The sequence below is a fragment of the Crinia signifera genome, chromosome 19 (assembly GCF_055691185.1).
Source record: "Crinia signifera chromosome 19, ASM5569118v1, whole genome shotgun sequence".
In the NCBI taxonomy this organism is placed as follows: domain Eukaryota; kingdom Metazoa; phylum Chordata; class Amphibia; order Anura; family Myobatrachidae; genus Crinia; species Crinia signifera.
Window position 1 is genome coordinate 1,512,356 of NC_139226.1, and position 22,815 is coordinate 1,535,170.

Here is a 22,815-nt window from a genome sequence, read left to right on the forward strand (position 1 = left end):
TATAACGTGTCCACGTGCTGATAACACAACGCCTGCTGTATGTTGTGATGTTCTCACACAGACCACGGATCATACATAATGTAGCCACGTACTGATAACACGCCTGCTGTATATTGTGATATTCTCACACAGACCACGGATCATACATAACGTGGCCACGTGCAGATAACACAACTCCTGCTGTATATTGTGATATTCTCACAGACCACGGATCATACATAATGTAGCCACGTACTGATAACACAACGCCTGCTGTATGTTGTGATGTTCTCACACAGACCACGGATCATACATAACGTGGCCACCTGCTGATAACACAACGCCTGCTGTATATTGTGATATTCTCACACAGACCACGGATCATACATAATGTAGCCACGTACTGATAACACAACGCCTGCTGTATGTAGTGATGTTCTCACACAGACCAACGGATCATACATAACGTGGCCACGTGCTAATAACATGTATGTTTTGATCGTCTCTGTGAGCCCACGGATCATACATAACGTGGCCACATACTAATAACACAACTTCTGTTATATGTTGCAGGTAATAAACGCCATTGAACAGGATTATCGACTTCCGCCACCGATGGATTGTCCCAACGCGCTCCACCAGCTGATGCTGGACTGCTGGCAGAAGGACCGAAATCATCGGCCCAAGTTTGGGCAAATAGTTAACACTTTGGACAAAATGATCCGGAACCCCAACAGTTTGAAAGCTGTTGCCCCCCTCTTGTCTGGGTACGTGGAGTCCAGTACTGGTTATTACAGTGCGCCGTGGCAAATGGGGTCCTCAGGACACTGGCAGGGGAGCCACGGATTGGTGCCCCAGGGCCATGTCATTGTGACCGTCACAACCAGTGCTGGGGCCACCAAACATAACACATGTTCAGACACCAAGTAACGTAGCCCAGGGTGACATAGAATCCAAAAGGAGAATAATCCGCCACCCTAAGTGGTCCCTCTGGTGGGGGTCACCAAAAATACACCCCACGTGCACAAATGACAAAGTATCACCATAGAGACCACAGGCGCTCAGTGTAGATGTCCGCGTCTTCCAGTCTTCTCAATCGTTTTCCCGGAAAGAGGAAAAAGGGGAAACTTCCAATAGTCTAATTCTGTTTAGGTATAACTGGACCAAATCCAATCCAAAAGGTGCGTTCTACACCCATACCACAAATGGGGTGACATTTAATAGGATTCAATTTTTAGTAAGGTTCTGAAATCACACCTTATCGCATTTTTCAAAATCGCTTTTTTGGGGGGGTGGGAGAATTCGACTTTTTAATGAGATGCGAATTTGAGGCAAACAAATGTGATATGGTGCGATTTTTAGCCATAAAGTGCGAATTTGGGGACATCTGCGATCTTACATGATGATCTTACATGTCCATCCTGGACATAACCAGCCTTGGGCTCAAAGAGCCAGTCCTGGTTTCAAAAAATCATGGGGCAAACTAAATAGGGGTCCCCTGGATTTGATAAAAGCAGCACCAGGCTCAAGGGGCCGGTCCTGGTTCCCAAAATACAGGGGACAAAATGACTAGGGGTGCCCTGTATTTTGGCAACCAGCACGGGCCCAAACAGCCACCAGGGTAATGCAACAGCAGGTAAATGATTGCCGCTTTAAAAAACTGGAAATTTGTTACCAAATCTCTCACTTTCTGATTCTCTCATCCTATTAAATTTCACCCATTGTGTATTGTTGTGGAACTACAAGTACCAGCAAGCCTGCACCACATGCAGGGACATGGAGAATCAAAGTCCTAGCATGCGGGGCATTAAAGGGACTTGTAGTACAAATATTGAAAAAAACACACACACAATGTGGCATTACCCTGTTGGCTTTTTGGGCCTGGTGCTGGTTGACAAAATATGGGGGACCCCTAGTAATTTTTGGAACCAGGACTGGCCCTTGATCCTGGTGCTCGTTTAAAAAAAATCTATTTATTTTGCTCTGTGATTTTTTCTTAAACCAAGACTGGTTATGCTCAGCAGGGGCGACCCCATGTCGTTGTATTTTTTTTTTAAATTTACGTTAATCCGCAGCAGTTTGGTTATTCTTCAGGTGTTTTGTGAAAAGTACGACTAGTTGGAGGAGGATCGGTGCAAGGGTGCAGCGGTGGGAGGAGGGGGAGGCGCGTGGGTGCAGAAGAGGGAGGAGGGGGAGGCACGAGGGTGCACAGGTGGGAGGAGTGGGAGGCGCGAGGGTGCACAGGTGGGAGGAGGGGGAGGCGCAAGGGTGCACGGAGTGGGAGGATGGAGAGGTGCGTGGGTGCAGCGGTGGGAGGAGGGGGAGGCGCGAGGGTGCACAGGTGGGAAGACGGAGAGGTGCGTGGGTGCAGAAGTGGGGGGAGGCGCGAGGGTGCACAGGTGGGAGGAAGGGGAGGCGCAAGGGTGCACGGGTGGGAGGATGGAGAGGTGCGTGGGTGCAGCGGTGGGAGGAGGGGGGAGGCATGTGGGTGCAGCGGTGGGAGGAGGGGGATGTGCGAAGGTGCACGGATGGGGGGAGGCGTGAGGGTGCAGAGGTGGGAGGAGGGGTAAGTGCAAGGGTGCAGCGGTGGGAGGAGGGGGAGGCGCGAGGGTGAAGCTGTGGGAGGAGGGGAGGTGCACGGGTGGGTGGAGGTGCGAGAGTGCAGCGGTGGGAGTAGGGGGAGGTGCGAGAGTGCAGCGGTGGGAAGGGGAGGTGCATAGGTTCCGCGGTGGGAGGAGGGGGATGTGCGAGGGAGCATGGGTGGGAGGAGGTGGATGTGCGAAGGTGCACGGATGGGAGGAGGGGGAGGTGTGAGGGTGAAGCGGTGAGAGGAGGGGGAGCTGCACAGGTGGGAGGAGGGGGAGGTGGACGGGTGGAAAGAGGGGGATGTGCGAAGGTGCACGGATGGGAGGAGGGGGGGGTGCGAGGGTGGAGGAGGGGGGAGGCGTGAGGGTGAAGCGGTGAGAGGAGGGGGAGCTGCACAGGTGGGAGGAGGTGCGAGGGTGCAGCGGTGGGAGGAGGGGGAGGTGGACGGGTGGAAGGAGGTGGATGTGCGAAGGTGCACGGATGGGAGGAGGAGGAGGCGCGAGGGTGAAGCGGTGGGAGGAGGGGGAGGTGCGAGGGGGCAGCAGTGGGAGGAGGGGGAGGTGCGTGGGTGCAGCGGTGGGAGGAGGAGGGGGAGGTGCGTGGGTGCAGCCGTGGTAGTAGGGGAAGGTACGAGGGTGCACTGCTGGGAGGAGGGGAAGGTACGAGGGTGCACTGCTGGGAGGAGGGGGAGGTACGAGGGTGCACTGCTGGGAGGAGGGGGAGGTACGAGGGTGCACCGGTGCGAGGGGCACCAGTTAGAGCAGCACAGGTGGGAGAATGGGAGCTATCCAAGTATGGGAAAGTGATCTGTATACTAAATAAATAGGGTAGAATCATTTTGAGGCATTTGTCCCATGTAAGCAATTGTCCAATAATGAGATATGGGTGTGTAAATATATGTAATCACATGATTGTAGATAAATAATCCCCTATAAGAGATGTGCTGGCTGGGGTCCCCTTATGGATAGATGAGCCACTGTTGTATCAGTACTAATAATGCTGAGAATCCACGTTTCCATCTGTCCCTTATAGAGTGACTCTCCCACTCCTGGACCGCACAGTCCCAGATTACACCAGCTTCAATACCGTAGAGGAATGGCTGGACGCCATCAAAATGGGCCAATACAAAGAGAGCTTCGCCAACGCCGGCTTCACCTCCTTCGATGTCGTATCACAAATGATCATGGAGTAAGTATTGTCCTGTATACTACTAGGACAGAGTAACTGGTCGTCATATACAGAGGTGTACATACTGTAACTGTACTGACACCTGTAGTAATATAGATACACCCACCCCTGTATAATTGCAGCACTAGCCCACGTGTGACTGTACGGACACCTGTTGTATTATGTAGGTACACCGCCCCTGTATAATGTAAGTACATCACTGTACTGACGCCTGTAATATTATGTAGGTACACCGCCCCTGTATAATGTAAGTACATCACTGTACGGACGCCTGTAGTAATATAGATACACCCACCCCTGTATAATTGCAGCACTAGCCCACGTATCACTGTACGGACGCCTGTTGTCTTATGTAGGTACACCGCCCCTGTATAATGTAAGTACATCACTGTACTGACGCCTGTAATATTATGTAGGTACACCGCCCCTGTATAATGTAAGTACATCACTGTACTGACGCCTGTAATATTATGTAGGTACACCGCCCCTGTATAATGTAAGTACATCACTGTACTGACGCCTGTAATATTATGTAGGTACACCTCCCCTGTATAATGTAAGTACATCACTGTACTGACGCCTGTAGTAATACACAGTTACACCCACCCCTGTATAATATAAGTACATCACTGTACGGACGCCTGTAGTAATATAGATACACCCAGCCCTGTATAATTACAGCACTAGCCCACGTGTGACTGTACTGACAACTGTAGTATTATGTAGGTACACCCACCCCTGTATAATATAAGTACATCACTGTACGGACGCTTGTTGTATTATGTAGGTACAACCACCCCTGTATAATGTAAGTACATCACTGTACTGATGCCTGTAATATTATGTAGGTACACCGCCCCTGTATAATGTAAGTACATCACTGTACTGATGCCTGTAATATTATGTAGGTACACCGCCCCTGTATAATGTAAGTACATCACTGTACTGACGCCTGTAGTAATACACAGTTACACTCGCCCCTCTATAATGTAAGTACATCACTGTACTGACACCTGTAGTAATACACAGTTACACCCGCCCCTGTATAATGTAAGTACATCACTGTACTGGCACCTGTAGTAATACACAGTTACACCGGCCCCTGTATAATGTAAGTACATCACTGTACTGACACTTGTAGTAATACACAGTTACACCGGCCCCTGTATAATGTAAGTACATCACTGTACTGACGCCTGTAGTAATACACAGTTACACCCGCCCCTGTATAATGTAAGTACATCACTATACTGACACTTGTAGTAATACACAAGTACATCACTGTACTGACGCCTGTAGTAATACACAGTTACACCGCCCCTGTATAATGTAAGTACGTCACTGTACTGACGCCTGTAGTAATACACAGTTACACCTGCCCCTGTATAATGTAAGTACATCACTGTACTGACACCTGTAGTAATACACAAGTACATCACTGTACTGACGCCTGTAGTAATACACAGTTACACCGCCCCTGTATAATGTAAGTACGTCACTGTACTGACGCCTGTAGCAATACACAGTTACACCCGCCCCTGTATAATGTAAGTATGTCACTGTACTGACACCTGTAGTAATACATAGTTACACCCACCCCTGTATAATGTAAGTATGTCACTGTACTGACACCTGTAGTAATACACAGTTACACCCGCCCCTGTATAATGTAAGTACATCACTGTACTGGCACCTGTAGTAATACACAGTTACACCGGCCCCTGTATAATGTAAGTACATCACTGTACTGACACCTGTAGTAATACACAGTTACACCCGCCCCTGTATAATGTAAGTACGTCACTGTACTGATGCCTGTAGTAATACACAGTTACACCGTCCCTGTATAATGTAAGTACATGACTGTACTGACGCCTGTAGTAATACACAATTACACCCGCCCCTGTATAATGTAAGTACATCACTGTACTGACGCCTGTAGTAATACACAGTTACACCCGCCCCTGTATAATGTAAGTACATCACTGTACTGACACCTGTAGTAATACACAGTTACACCGCCCCTGTATAATGTAAGTACATCATTGTACTGACGCCTGTAGTAATACACAGTTACACTGCCCCTGTATAATGTAAGTACATCACTGTACTGACACCTGTAGTAATACACAGTTACACCCGCCCCTGTATAATGTAAGTACATCACTGTACTGACGCCTGTAGTAATACAGTTACACCCTCCCCTGTCTAATGTAAGTACATCACTGTACTGACACCTGTAGTAATACATAGTTACACCTGCCCCTGTATAATGTAAGTACGTCACTGTACTGACGCCTGTAGTAATACACAGTTACACCCTCCCCTGTATAATGTAAGTACGTCACTGTACTGACACCTGTAGTAATACAGTTACACCGCCCCTGTACAATGTAAGTACATCACTGTACTGATGCCTGTAGTAATACACAGTTACACCCGCCCCTGTATAATGTAAGTACATCACTGTACTGACACCTGTAGTAATACACAGTTACACCCGCCCCTGTATAATGTAAGTACGTCACTGTACTGACGCCTGTAGTAATACACAGTTACACCGGCCCCTGTATAATGTAAGTATGTCACTGTACTGACGCCTGTAGTAATACACAGTTACACCTGCCCCTGTATAATGTAAGTACGTCACTGTACTGACGCCTGTAGTAATACACAGTTACACCCTCCCCTGTATAATGTAAGTACGTCACTGTACTGACGCCTGTAGTAATACAGTTACACCCTCCCCTGTCTAATGTAAGTACGTCACTGTACTGACGCCTGTAGTAATACACAGTTACACCCTCCCCTGTATAATGTAAGTACGTCACTGTACTGACGCCTGTAATATTATGTAGGTACACCGCCCCTGTATAATGTAAGTACATCACTGTACTGACGCCTGTAGTAATACACAGTTACACCCGCCCCTGTATAATGTAAGTACGTCACTGTACTGACGCCTGTAGTAATACACAGTTACACCGGCCCCTGTATAATGTAAGTATGTCACTGTACTGACACCTGTAGTAATACACAGTTACACCTGCCCCTGTATAATGTAAGTACATCACTGTACTGACGCCTGTAGTAATACACAGTTACACCCGCCCCTGTATAATGTAAGTACATCACTGTACTGACACCTGTAGTAATACACAGTTACACCCGCCCCTGTATAATGTAAGTACGTCACTGTACTGATGCCTGTAATATTATGTAGGTACACCGCCCCTGTATAATGTAAGTACATCACTGTACTGATGCCTGTAATATTATGTAGGTACACCGCCCCTGTATAATGTAAGTACATCACTGTACTGACGCCTGTAGTAATACACAGTTACACTCGCCCCTCTATGATGTAAGTACATCACTGTACTGGCACCTGTAGTAATACACAGTTACACCGGCCCCTGTATAATGTAAGTACATCACTATACTGACGCCTGTAGTAATACACAATTACACCCGCCCCTGTATAATGTAAGTACATCACTGTACTGACGCCTGCAGTAATACACAGTTACACCCGCCCCTGTATAATGTAAGTACGTCACTGTACTGACGCCTGTAGTAATACACAGTTACACCCGCCCCTGTATAATGTAAGTACATCACTGTACTGACGCCTGTAGTTATACACAGTTACACCCGCCCCTGTATAATGTAAGTACATCACTGTACTGACGCCTGTAGTAATACACAGTTACATCTGACCCTGTATAATGTAAGTACGTCACTGTACTGACACCTGTAGTAATACAGTTACACCGCCCCTGTATAATGTAAGTACATCACTGTACTGACGCCTGTAGTAATACACAGTTACACCCGCCCCTGTATAATGTAAGTACATCACTGTACTGACGCCTGTAGTAATACACAGTTACACCCGCCCCTGTATAATGTAAGTACATCACTGTACTGACGCCTGTAGTAATACACAGTTACACCCGCCCCTGTATAATGTAAGTACATCACTGTACTGACGCCTGTAGTAATACAGTTACACCCGCCCCTGTATAATGTAAGTACATCACTGTACTGACGCCTGTAGTAATACACAGTTACACTCGCCCCTCTATAATGTAAGTACATCACTGTACTGACGCCTGTAGTAATACACAGTTACACCCGCCCCTGTATAATGTAAGTACATCACTGTACTGGCACCTGTAGTAATACACAGTTACACCGGCCCCTGTATAATGTAAGTACATCACTGTACTGACACTTGTAGTAATACACAAGTACATCACTGTACTGACGCCTGTAGTAATTCACAGTTACACCCGCCCCTGTATAATGTAAGTACATCATTGTACTGACACTTGTAGTAATACACAAGTACATCTGCCCCTGTATAATGTAAGTACATCACTGTACTGACACCTGTAGTAATACACAGTTACACCGCCCCTGTATAATGTAAGTACATCACTGTACTGACACCTGTAGTAATACATAGTTACACCCGCCCCTGTATAATGTAAGTACATCACTGTACTGACGCCTGTAGTAATACACAGTTACACCCGCCCCTGTATAATGTAAGTACGTCACTGTCTTGACACCTGTAGTAATACATAGTTACACCTGCCCCTGTATAATGTAAGTACATCACTGTACTGACACCTGTAGTAATACACAATTACACCCGCCCCTGTATAATGTAAGTACATCACTGTACTGACGCCTGTAGTAATACACAGATACACCCGCCCCTGTATAATGTAAGTACATCACTGTACTAACACCTGTAGTAATACATAGTTACACCTGCCCCTGTATAATGTAAGTACATCACTGTACTGACACCTGTAGTAATACACAGTTACACCCGCCCCTGTATAATGTAAGTACGTCACTGTACTGACGCCTGTAGTAATACACAGTTACACCGGCCCCTGTATAATGTAAGTATGTCACTGTACTGACGCCTGTAGTAATACACAGTTACACCCGCCCCTGTATAATGTAAGTACATCACTGTACTGACACCTGTAGTAATACAGTTACACCCTCCCCTGTATAATGTAAGTACATCACTGTACTGACACCTGTAGTAATACATAGTTACACCTGCCCCTGTATAATGTAAGTACGTCACTGTACTGACGCCTGTAGTAATACACAGTTACACCCTCCCCTGTATAATGTAAGTACGTCACTGTACTGACACCTGTAGTAATACACAGTTACACCGCCCCTGTATAATGTAAGTACATCACTGTACGGACACCTGTAGTAATACACAGTTACACCCGCCCCTGTATAATGTAAGTACATCACTGTACTGACGCCTGTAGTAATACACAGGTACACCGCCCCTGTATAATGTAAGTACATCACTGTACTGACACCTGTAGTAATACACAGTTACACCCGCCCCTGTATAATGTAAGTACATCACTGTACTGACGCCTGTAGTAATACACAGTTACACCGCCCCTGTATAATGTAAGTATGTCACTGTACTGACGCCTGTAGTAATACACAGTTACACCGCCCCTGTATAATGTATCTACATCACTGTACTGACACCTGTAGTAATACACAGGTACACCCGCCCCTGTATAATGTAAGTACATCACTGTACTGACGCCTGTAGTAATACACAGTTACACCCGCCCCTGTATAATGTAAGTACATCACTGTACTGACACCTGTAGTAATACACAGTTACACCCGCCCCTGTATAATGTAAGTACGTCACTGTACTGACGCCTGTAGTAATACACAGTTACACCCTCCCCTGTATAATGTAAGTACATCACTGTACTGACGCCTGTAGTAATACACAGGTACACCGCCCCTGTATAATGTAAGTACATCACTGTACTGACACCTGTAGTAATACACAGTTACACCGGCCCCTGTATAATGTAAGTACATCACTGTACTGACGCCTGTAGTAATACACAGTTACACCGCCCCTGTATAATGTAAGTACATCACTGTACTGACACCTGTAGTAATACACAGTTACACCGCCCCTGTATAATGTAAGTACATCACTGTACTGACGCCTGTAGTAATACACAGTTACACGGCCCCTGTATAATGTAAGTACGTCACTGTACTGACGCATGTAATAATACACAGTTACACCTGCCCCTGTATAATGTAAGTACATCACTGTACTGACGCCTGTAGTAATACACAAGTACATCACTGTACTGACACCTGTAGTAATACACAGTTACACCCGCCCCTTTATAATGTAAGTACGTCACTGTACTGACGCCTGTAGTAATACACAGTTACACCCGCCCCTGTATAATGTAAGTATATCACTGTACTGACGCCTGTAGTAATACAGTTACACCCGCCCCTGTATAATGTAAGTACATCACTGTACTATCACCTGTAGTAATACACAGTTTCATCTGCCCCTGTATAATGTAAGTACGTCACTGTACTGATGCCTGTAGTAATACACAGTTACACCGCCCCTGTATAATGTAAGTACATCACTGTACTGACGCCTGTAGTAATACATAGTTACACCCGCCCCTGTATAATGTAAGTACGTCACTGTACTGACGCCTGTAGTAATACATAGTTACACCCGCCCCTTTATAATGTATGTACTTCACTGTACTGACGCCTGTAGTAATACACAGTTACATCTGCCCCTGTATAATGTAAGTACATCACTGTACTGACGCCTGTAGTAATACACAGTTACACAGCCCCTATATAATGTAAGTACGTCACTGTACTGACGCCTGTAGTAATACACAGTTACACCCGCCCCTGTATAATGTAAGTACATCACTGTACTGACGCCTGTAGTAATACAGTTACACCCGCCCCTGTATAGTGTAAGTACATCACTGTACTGACGCCTGTAGTAATACACAGTTACATCTGCCTCAGTATAATGTAAGTACGTCACTGTACTGACACCTGTAGTAATACACAGTTACATCTGCCCCTGTATAATGTAAGTACATCACTGTACTGACGCCTGTAGTAATACACAGTTACACCCGCCCCTGTATAGTGTAAGTACATCACTGTACTGACGCCTGTAGTAATACACAGTTACACCGCCCCTGTATAATGTAAGTACATCACTGTACTGACGCCTGTAGTAATACACAGTTACACCCGCCCCTGTATAATGTATGTACATCACTGTACTGACGCCTGTAGTAATACACAGTTACACCGCCCCTGTATAATGTAAGTACATCACTGTACTGACACCTGTAGTAATACACAGTTACACCGCCCCTGTATAATGTAAGTACGTCACTGTACTGACGCCTGTAGTAATACACAGGTACACCGGCCCCTGTATAATGTAAGTACATCACTGTACTGACACCTGTAGTAATACACAGTTACATCTGCCCCTGTATAATGTAAGTACATCACTGTACTGACGCCTGTAGTAATACACAGTTACACCGCCCCTGTATAATGAAAGTACGTCACTGTACTGACACCTGTAGTAATACATAGTTACACCGGCCCCTGTATAATGTAAGTACATCACTGTACTGACGCCTGTAGTAATACACAGTTACACCCTCCCCTGTATAATGTATGTACATCACTGTACTGACGCCTGTAGTAATACACAGTTACATCTGCCCCTGTATAATGTAAGTACATCACTGTACTGACGCCTGTAGTAATACACAGTTACATCTGCCCCTGTATAATGTAAGTACATCACTGTACTGACGCCTGTAGTAATACAGTTACACCCACCCCTGTATAATGTAAGTACGTCACTGTACTGACTCCTGTAGTAATACACAGTTACACCCGCCCCTGTATAATGTAAGTACATCACTGTACTGACGCCTGTAGTAATACAGTTACACCCGCCCCTGTATAGTGTAAGTACATCACTGTACTGACGCCTGTAGTAATACAGTTACACCCGCCCCTGTATAGTGTAAGTACATCACTGTACTGACGCCTGTAGTAATACACAGTTACACCCGCCCCTGTATAATGTAAGTACATCACTGTACTGACGCCTGTAGTAATACAGTTACACCCGCCCCTGTATAGTGTAAGTACATCACTGTACTGACGCCTGTAGTAATACACAGTTACATCTGCCTCAGTATAATGTAAGTACGTCACTGTACTGACACCTGTAGTAATACACAGTTACATCTGCCCCTGTATAATGTAAGTACGTCACTGTACTGACGCCTGTAGTAATACACAGTTACACCCGCCCCTGTATAGTGTAAGTACATCACTGTACTGACGCCTGTAGTAATACACAGTTACACCGGCCCCTGTATAATGTAAGTACATCACTGTACTGACGCCTGTAGTAATTTCCAGTTACACTGCCCCTGTATAATGTAAGTACATCACTGTACTGACACCTGTAGTAATACACAGTTACACCGGCCCCTGTATAATGTAAGTACATCACTGTACTGACACCTGTAGTAATACACAGTTACACCGGCCCCTGTATAATGTAAGTACATCACTGTACTGACGCCTGTAGTAATACACAGTTACACCCGCCCCTGTATAATGTAAGTACGTCACTGTACTGACGCCTGTAGTAATACACAGTTACATCTGCCTCAGTATAATGTAAGTACATCACTGTACTGACACCTGTAGTAATACACAGTTACACCGGCCCCTGTATAATGTAAGTACATCACTGTACTGACGCCTGTAGTAATACACAGTTACACCGCCCCTGTATAATGTAAGTACATCACTGTACTGACGCCTGTAGTAATACACAGGTACACCCGCCCCTGTATAATGTAAGTACATCACTGTACTGACGCCTGTAGTAATACAGTTACACCGCCCCTGTATAATGTAAGTACATCACTGTACTGACACCTGTAGTAATACACAGTTACACCCGCCCCTGTATAATGTAAGTACATCACTGTACTGGCACCTGTAGTAATACACAGTTACACCGGCCCCTGTATAATGTAAGTACATCACTGTACTGACACCTGTAGTAATACAGTTACACCGCCCCTGTATAATGTAAGTACATCACTGTACTGACACCTGTAGTAATACACAGTTACACCCGCCCCTGTATAATGTAAGTACGTCACTGTACTGACGCCTGTAGTAATACATAGTTACACCCGCCCCTTTATAATGTATGTACTTCACTGTACTGACGCCTGTAGTAATACACAGTTACATCTGCCCCTGTATAATGTAAGTACATCACTGTACTGACGCCTGTAGTAATACACAGTTACACAGCCCCTATATAATGTAAGTACGTCACTGTACTGACGCCTGTAGTAATACACAGTTACACCCGCCCCTGTATAATGTAAGTACATCACTGTACTGACGCCTGTAGTAATACAGTTACACCCGCCCCTGTATAGTGTAAGTACATCACTGTACTGACGCCTGTAGTAATACACAGTTACATCTGCCTCAGTATAATGTAAGTACGTCACTGTACTGACACCTGTAGTAATACACAGTTACATCTGCCCCTGTATAATGTAAGTACATCACTGTACTGACGCCTGTAGTAATACACAGTTACACCCGCCCCTGTATAGTGTAAGTACATCACTGTACTGACGCCTGTAGTAATACACAGTTACACCGCCCCTGTATAATGTAAGTACATCACTGTACTGACGCCTGTAGTAATACACAGTTACACCCGCCCCTGTATAATGTATGTACATCACTGTACTGACGCCTGTAGTAATACACAGTTACACCGCCCCTGTATAATGTAAGTACATCACTGTACTGACACCTGTAGTAATACACAGTTACACCGCCCCTGTATAATGTAAGTACGTCACTGTACTGACGCCTGTAGTAATACACAGGTACACCGGCCCCTGTATAATGTAAGTACATCACTGTACTGACACCTGTAGTAATACACAGTTACATCTGCCCCTGTATAATGTAAGTACATCACTGTACTGACGCCTGTAGTAATACACAGTTACACCGCCCCTGTATAATGAAAGTACGTCACTGTACTGACACCTGTAGTAATACATAGTTACACCGGCCCCTGTATAATGTAAGTACATCACTGTACTGACGCCTGTAGTAATACACAGTTACACCCTCCCCTGTATAATGTATGTACATCACTGTACTGACGCCTGTAGTAATACACAGTTACATCTGCCCCTGTATAATGTAAGTACATCACTGTACTGACGCCTGTAGTAATACACAGTTACATCTGCCCCTGTATAATGTAAGTACATCACTGTACTGACGCCTGTAGTAATACAGTTACACCCACCCCTGTATAATGTAAGTACGTCACTGTACTGACTCCTGTAGTAATACACAGTTACACCCGCCCCTGTATAATGTAAGTACATCACTGTACTGACGCCTGTAGTAATACAGTTACACCCGCCCCTGTATAGTGTAAGTACATCACTGTACTGACGCCTGTAGTAATACAGTTACACCCGCCCCTGTATAGTGTAAGTACATCACTGTACTGACGCCTGTAGTAATACACAGTTACACCCGCCCCTGTATAATGTAAGTACATCACTGTACTGACGCCTGTAGTAATACAGTTACACCCGCCCCTGTATAGTGTAAGTACATCACTGTACTGACGCCTGTAGTAATACACAGTTACATCTGCCTCAGTATAATGTAAGTACGTCACTGTACTGACACCTGTAGTAATACACAGTTACATCTGCCCCTGTATAATGTAAGTACGTCACTGTACTGACGCCTGTAGTAATACACAGTTACACCCGCCCCTGTATAGTGTAAGTACATCACTGTACTGACGCCTGTAGTAATACACAGTTACACCGGCCCCTGTATAATGTAAGTACATCACTGTACTGACGCCTGTAGTAATTTCCAGTTACACTGCCCCTGTATAATGTAAGTACATCACTGTACTGACACCTGTAGTAATACACAGTTACACCGGCCCCTGTATAATGTAAGTACATCACTGTACTGACACCTGTAGTAATACACAGTTACACCGGCCCCTGTATAATGTAAGTACATCACTGTACTGACGCCTGTAGTAATACACAGTTACACCCGCCCCTGTATAATGTAAGTACGTCACTGTACTGACGCCTGTAGTAATACACAGTTACATCTGCCTCAGTATAATGTAAGTACATCACTGTACTGACACCTGTAGTAATACACAGTTACACCGGCCCCTGTATAATGTAAGTACATCACTGTACTGACGCCTGTAGTAATACACAGTTACACCGCCCCTGTATAATGTAAGTACATCACTGTACTGACGCCTGTAGTAATACACAGGTACACCCGCCCCTGTATAATGTAAGTACATCACTGTACTGACGCCTGTAGTAATACAGTTACACCGCCCCTGTATAATGTAAGTACATCACTGTACTGACACCTGTAGTAATACACAGTTACACCCGCCCCTGTATAATGTAAGTACATCACTGTACTGGCACCTGTAGTAATACACAGTTACACCGGCCCCTGTATAATGTAAGTACATCACTGTACTGACACCTGTAGTAATACAGTTACACCGCCCCTGTATAATGTAAGTACATCACTGTACTGACACCTGTAGTAATACACAGTTACACCGCCCCTGTATAATGTAAGTACATCACTGTACTGACGCCTGTAGTAATACATAGTTACACCTGCCCCTGTATAATGTAAGTACATCACTGTACTGACGCCTGTAGTAATACACAGTTACACCGGCCCCTGTATAATGTAAGTACATCACTGTACTGACACCTGTAGTAATACAGTTACACCGCCCCTGTATAATGTAAGTACATCACTGTACTGACACCTGTAGTAATACACAGTTACACCGCCCCTGTATAATGTAAGTACATCACTGTACTGACACCTGTAGTAATACACAGTTACACCGCCCCTGTATAATGTAAGTACATCACTGTACTGACGCCTGTAGTAATACATAGTTACACCCTCCCCTGTATAATGTAAGTACGTCACTGTACTGACGCCTGTAGTAATACACAGTTACACCGCCCCTGTATAATGTAAGTACATCACTGTACTGACACCTGTAGTAATACACAGTTACACCCGCCCCTGTATAATGTAAGTACATCACTGTACTGACGCCTGTAGTAATACATAGTTACACCCTCCCCTGTATAATGTAAGTACGTCACTGTACTGACGCCTGTAGTAATACACAGTTACACCGCCCCTGTATAATGTAAGTACATCACTGTACTGACACCTCAGTATAATTGTAGCGCTCAGTGGTACTGATGAGTGTGGTTTATGCTATGTCAGGGTTACAGGGCAGCGATGTGTGACCGGCAGACACAATCGTTCTATTATAAACGCACAGCCGTGACTATGACAATATTTGCTCGTCTTGTGACGGGCGCCCGGGCAGACGCGCACAGCTGTTCCTCTGTTTGTCTATGACACACACACTCAGCCGTTGCAGACACTAGACAATGCTGCTGTGTGATTGTGTGTGTGTGTGTGTGTGTATATATGTATATATATGTGTGTATATATATATATACACACACTCACATTACCGGCTGCCGCAATACGTGCTCAGGGCCTACATAAAGGCCCTTACTCAGATCTGAGCGCAGTACAAATTTGTTCTCGAAATGGACAAAACCATGTGCACTGCAGGTGGGGCAGATGTAACATGTGCAGAGACAGTTAGATTTGGGTGGGATGTGTTGAAATTGAAATCTAAATTGCAGTGTAGAAATAATGCAGCCAGAAACAAAAAAGTATTTGCCCTGCACATGTTACATCTGCCCCACCTGCAGTGCACAGGGTTTTGTCTATTTTGAGAACAAATTTCTGCTGCGCTCAGATCTGAATAAGGGCCATAGTGTCATGCCAGTCCGTGTTGTGGAAAATAATGGGAGCCAATCACTGGAATTAACGTTTTTAGGTGTTGACCAAGTGCACGTTGAGTTGAGCGCTGTAATCTTTCGGTACTGTAGTGAGAACGGATTGTGGTGTCTTCTAGAGGTACAGTATAAGTAGGGTACTGGTATTCCCCTGTGTAACCTATCATCTCTCCCATCTTCCAGAGACATTCTACGGGTCGGGGTAACCTTAGCTGGGCACCAGAAGAAGATCCTGAACAGCATTCAGGTGATGCGGGCACAGATGAACCAGATCCAGTCGGTGGAAGTTTGATGGTGAAGATGAGTTTCTTCCTCCTCCTGACACTTCCTAATGTACTCGGTTTCCGAGCCCTCCCCTCTCTCCTGACCCCTCTTGGTACAATGAAGTTTCTATATTGCACCTGGTACAGACAGGACAACTTGTTCCCCCAAAGCCACCACGACGGTTCCACGTAGAGAGAGCAGAGCTTCCCTGGGGGCAGGCTTGGGGGAGATATGAAGAAAGAATGGATTTGTTATAATACAGACTACAATGACGCATCAAGGGCTTGAGAACATCTGCTCAGATTTCCAAACTGATGTGGGAAGGCCAAACGCCCCCTCCGGCAGAACGCCACGTGTGAGGTTCCCACGCCATCAAAGGCTGGGGGGGGGGTAGTTTCATTGGACGGAACGAATTGTGACCAGGAACGTGGTCTGTGGAACCGGCAATCGTACTGTGATTGGCTGACAGGAAAGTAATCTAGTGATTATATAGAGAGACAGTGGAGACTTTATTTCCATTAAATGGACCCGTTGCATCTCTGCATACAACTATTCATCTTGAAGATGTTACAAATAACGCAGCGTGGAACGGTGTTTCCGTGGACAGGAAGACGCCTCTCACACTCTAAATGTTAAATACTGTAACAAAAAAAAAGACACTTTGTTTGTAGCTGGTGTTTCTGCCGACCTAAAAGGGTTTTGTGAGTTCTCCTTTTTTCTGCAAACCCCCTTCCAGGCCGCGGCCAAAGTGACATTTCTTCCATATCATGTGCACAACCATAGTGATGATGTCATCACTGATGGCCACTCCCCCGTTCTCAGAAGACTCTGCAAGTGCAGTCGTAGATTTTAATTACAAAACTCTGAAATGTACAAAAAAAGAAAAGAAATTGTTTTGTCGTCAATGTCGTCGTCGTCGTTGTTTTTGGAATCTGTTACTACTTCGTTTACACCAATTTGACTTTTTTTTACATTGTTTTTGAATATCGGTTCTCGAAAAGTTTAAATTGCTTAAAAAAATAACAAACAAAAAACATGAAAAAAGCAAAACCAGGACAGTGATTCTGTGCGTGGTTCTCCCGGCACAGCGGCGGATGGAGACGGATTGATATTTTCCAATGTGCAGCTTATTATATAAGCTTTACCAAGGTGTGGGGAGCGGAGGACTGATCAGCCCCATGGGGTCAGTGTGTAGCACAGGGAGGGTGACCCGTACGATGGACATTCTGATGCTCTCCGTCAGGCATGTTACTGAGCTATCAGGTTGCTGTTATACTGTATATAAGTAATGACTGTTCCTGCCTGGTGTACTCAGTGCAGGTGTTATGACGCGCCCGGCTCAGCAGGAACAATGGCCGCATTGGGTGTAGTACCTGCTGGATGACATGCCAAATACATATGTATTCTGTAAACGCATCTGCCAGGCATGGTTCCAGTAGCCGCACATGTGCAGTCCTAGGCCAGTGAGACATGTTAACCAGATACACATAACTTATCCCTGTTACATATATATTGTGTAAGGTATTATACACCAGCAGCACAGGGGTCAATACCAAATGGTGCCACTCCAAACCACCTGTACCTCAGTCTAGGTGCCAATCCAACCCACCCTATCCTTCTAGGTACCAATCAAACCCACCTTTATCTCAGTCTAGGTGCCAATCCAACCCACCCCTATCCTTCTAGGTGCCAATCCAAACCACCTGTATCTCAGTCTAGGTGCCAATCCAACCCACCTGTATCTCAGTCTAGGTGCCAATCCAACCCACCTGTATCTCAGTCTAGGTGCCAATCCAACCCACCCCTATCCTTCTAGGTGCCAATCCAAACCACCTGTATTTCAGTCTAGGTGCCAATCCAACCCACCTGTATCTCAGTCTAGGTACCAACCCACCCCTATCCTTCTAGGTACCAATCCAACCCACCTGTATCTCAGTCTAGGTGCCAATCCAACCCACCCCAATCCTTCTAGGTGCCAATCCAACCCACCCGTATCAGACTAGGTGCCAATCCGACCCACCCCTATCCTTCTAGGTACCAATCCAACCCACCTGTATCTCAGTCTAGGTGCCAATCCAACCCACCCCTATCCTTCTAGGTGCCAATCCAAGCCACCTCTATCCTTCTAGGTACCAATCAAACCCACCTGTATCTCAGTCTAGGTGCCAATCCAACCCACCCCAATCCTTCTAGGTACCAATCCAACCCACCCCAATCCATCTAGGTGCCAATCCAAGCCACCTCTATCCTTCTAGGAGCCATTCCGACCCACCCGTATCAGTCTATGTGCCAATCCAAACAACCCTTATCCTTCTAGGTGCCAATCCAACTTACCCCTATCCTTCTAGGTGCCAATCCAACCCACCCCTATCCTTCTAGGTGCCAATCCAACCCACCCGTATCCTGTCTAGGTTCCTATCCACCTCTATCCTTCTAGGTGCCAATCCGACCCACCCCTACCCTTCTTGGTGCCAATCCAAGCCACCCAGATCCTTCTCGTGAGAATCCAACCCACCCTAACCTTCTAGGTGCCAATCCAACACACCCCTATCCTTCTAGGTGCCAATCTAAGCGAACCATATCCTTCTAGGTGCCAAACTCATGAACTTGTATCCTTCTAGGTGTTAAAGCAAGCAAGGCACATGTGACAATGTTACAAATGTTGCGTTAGAAAGTCATACACAAACCCGCTCTATAAGGTCATACACAAACCCGCTCTATAAAGTCATACACAAACCCGCTCTATAAAGTCATACACAAGCCCGCTCTATAAAGTCATACGCAAACCCCCTCTATAAGGTCATACACAAACGCGCTCTATAAGGTCATACACAAACGCGCTCTATAAGGTCATACACAAACGCGCTCTATAAAGTCATACACAAACGCGCTCTATAAAGTCATACACAAACCCGCTCTATAAAGTCATACACCAACCCGCTCTATAAGGTCATACACAAACCCGCTCTATAAGGTCATACACAAACCCGCTCTATAAGGTCATACACAAACCCGCTCTATAAAGTCATACACCAACGTGCTCTATAAAGTCATACACCAACCCGCTCTATAAAGTCATACACCAACCCGCTCTATAAAGTCATACACCAACCCACTCTATAAAGCCAGACATAATTAGAGTTATTTTTTGGGTGAGTTGTGTCTTGCAATGTTCAAAATCATTTACACAAGCACACAATTACCACACATTTACACAAGCACACAATTACCACACAACCCTTAAAATAAAAAATATACTGTGATCTGTGAAAATAAGGCGTGTACTATACATTACATTTGCACTTTTCTGTCAAATGCATCTTAATTGCATCTATCTGCAAATACAAGCAGCATCTTCTGATTAAAATAATATGCAGCATGCCTATATTCTGTATATAATTCTGAATGGATCTGCATAGAAATGTTCATCTACAGCATTTCCCAGCCAAACAGTGTAACCTCATTTGGTATGCAGACACCGTCCCATACCATGATATTCAGCATGCTTATATTCTGTGTGTAATTGTGACTTTTAAAAATAATGTTACACAGTGTGGCTGGAAAACCCTGCAGCATAATATTTTGTATGCCGATAAAGTCGCAGCTACATACAGAATATAGGCATGCTGTATATCATTTTAAGCTGCAGCTGCTACTTTGTCGCAATTCATGTATAGAGACTCAGTCACTCACAGTATACAGTATGATATCACATTACCCAGCGCAGTCTCTCCATGCGTCATGGTGACATTGTGTTGGGACCAATATGCACAGTGGCAGAGTCTCAGGCGAGCAGGGGCTGTAGGGCGCAGCCTGGCGCTCAGAGGGGCTGTATGGTGCGACTGCAGCACAGATGTACAAGGACACAACAATACCATACACTATACCCAGGGATAATTGGGAGGTAGCGGCAGGCACTGTCTGGTTCATAGACACTTGTTCCTATAGAGGTTATTGTAGATCCTATATAAGTGGGAGTGGGACTAAGGCGAAGTAATTATTATTATATCTATAGTGCCACCATATACGCAGCGCAGTACAGAGACAATGCCATCTCATATCCTCTTCTCTACATTGGATGTTCACCTCACTTCTTACCAGTTCCCCTCCATGTCACACACACACCCCCTGGCTCCCTCCCTTCCTGTCCCTTAGGTGACTTCAGTAACCCCATCAATGTCCCGTGTGCCTCTAATCTCCTTCCATGATTTGGATCATCTCCCCATGCCCCAGTCTGAAGTTCTTACTGTCTCCAACTCTCTACAGAGACCGACCACTTTCCCAAACCCAGCCACCTATCGCCTAAAGCCAGCCACACATCTGCAGATCTGTTGTCAGATCTGGCTGGTTGGAACAAAATCCTGGTAATGGATGAGAGCAGATGACAGGTGACCATTTGCTTTGAAATGCTGGAAAACTGCCAAACTGTCATTCAGATACTACCAGGTGTTTGTTCCAACCGGCCCAATCTGACAATCGATCTGTGAATGTATGGCCAGCTTAACCCCACTGTCCCATGTCTACCCCGTCTGTCTGTCTGTCTGCCCTTCCCCTTTACAATGGAGTCTCACGAGCAGGATCTTCTTCCCTTCCCTTACTTGCACCATTCCTGCCACACACTGCCTGTAACAGCGCGGTGCCCTGCTTCTGATCGGGGTGCTGAGGCAGCAATATGCACACCAGGTCCATGTGCTGAAGTGCTCTGTGCTGTAAGCCACACGGGGCGATATGGCTTCCGATGTTCCTGATATAGTGAACATTGGAAGCCATATCGCATATTAATTGTCAGCTTTTTAGGGCTAACGAGCCCGATGCGCTGCCGATGCGCGCTCCTGAGTGAGCGCAAATCGGCAGCGATATAGTGAGGGCAGGCAACACTATATAGCGCAGATCTGCACTATATAGTCTAAATCGTCCCTTCGCAGCATGCCATCAGATGCGAGTCCCGATACCATCTGATCGCATCGGGACTCGCATCTGACAGCATATCTGCAGTGTGTACACACCGTAAGGTGCTGCCAACCCCTTGTCGCAACAAATATATAAAGGCTAATATTGGTCATTGGCATTCATCCCTACAGCTAATTCCCCATATATACACCCTATCTGTAGTGTGCTAACACGGGAAGAACATAGGTGACAGCACTCCAAAGATTGTACAACTGCTTAAATGCAGCAATAATGAATGTCAAACACAAGATGTGTGCCCACAAATTATTGCTGCATTTAACCAGTTGTACAATCTTTGGAGTGCCGTCACCTATCAGAATATAAATATATATATATATATATATAAAACCAGTGAGGGCACGGCACTCCAATAATCACTTGCAGATTAAGTCCGGTTTTAATCAAAGCAACGTTTCAGTACGTCGGTGGGACTTTCTTCAGCCATAAAAAGAGAACAACAACCGGTACCTTACATAACCCAACAAGTGCGGCACGCAGACCCCGGCGGGACTGCGCTATGGTGACCAACTCATTCCTTTAATCCGGGACACATATTAATTACACAGGTTCTGTGGCAGTTTAAAACCAGGTGAAAGCCAGCCACAGAACCTGTGTCATTAATATGTGTCCCGGATTAAAGGGATGAGTTGGTCACCCTAGATGACGTCACAAGTTGTATGGTCCAAGCCGTGAAATCCATCACCATGACAACAAACAACTATAGTGTGACAGTGCGGATCAATGATCAATCGCCATCCATTGGGGTCTACAATTATTGGGTTGTGAGGCCCGATGGATTTTAAGATTGGGCACTGTGTCACCCCACAGACTCGATGAACATTCTGGTATATCTGTGCTCATTGATTGATGTCCGTTATGGCTGTATTATTTGCTGATGTTGCGCAGTTGTTGTTATTTATGGTTTTAATTTGTATATATACGAATGATAGTTCAGTGGCTAATAGCTGCT

At 45.5% G+C, this 22,815-nt stretch overlaps 1 protein-coding gene across 2 annotated transcripts; it reads left to right on the forward strand.

The window, feature by feature from the left end:
- The first annotated feature begins 547 nt into the window (after positions 1 to 547).
- Positions 548 to 22,225, forward strand: LOC146041913 (ephrin type-B receptor 2-like). 2 transcript variants are annotated; one of them, XR_014463662.1, is made up of 4 exons: positions 548 to 746; positions 3,598 to 3,753; positions 16,815 to 18,581; positions 18,648 to 22,225. XR_014463662.1 is itself a non-coding variant. In XM_083161771.1 (3 exons), the coding sequence occupies exons 1-3, from the start codon at positions 595 to 597 to the stop codon at positions 16,921 to 16,923; spliced, it is 417 nt and encodes a 138-aa protein (XP_083017897.1). In that variant the 5' UTR covers positions 548 to 594; the 3' UTR covers positions 16,924 to 22,225. The 2 variants fall into 2 exon arrangements, 1 of the variants encoding a protein (XP_083017897.1); XM_083161771.1 differs by having other exon boundaries at positions 16,815 to 22,225.
- The last annotated feature ends 590 nt before the right edge of the window (positions 22,226 to 22,815 follow it).

Excerpts from the sequence above, each read along its gene's own strand:
- LOC146041913 (XM_083161771.1), top strand. The coding sequence starts at position 595 with ATGGATTGTCCCAACGCGCTCCACCAGCTGATGCTGGACTGCTGGCAG. Across the intron at positions 747-3,597 it reads GTTGCCCCCCTCTTGTCTGG|AGTGACTCTCCCACTCCTGG; the intron begins GTACGTGGAGTC and ends TGTCCCTTATAG. Across the intron at positions 3,754-16,814 it reads GTATCACAAATGATCATGGA|AGACATTCTACGGGTCGGGG; the intron begins GTAAGTATTGTC and ends CCCATCTTCCAG.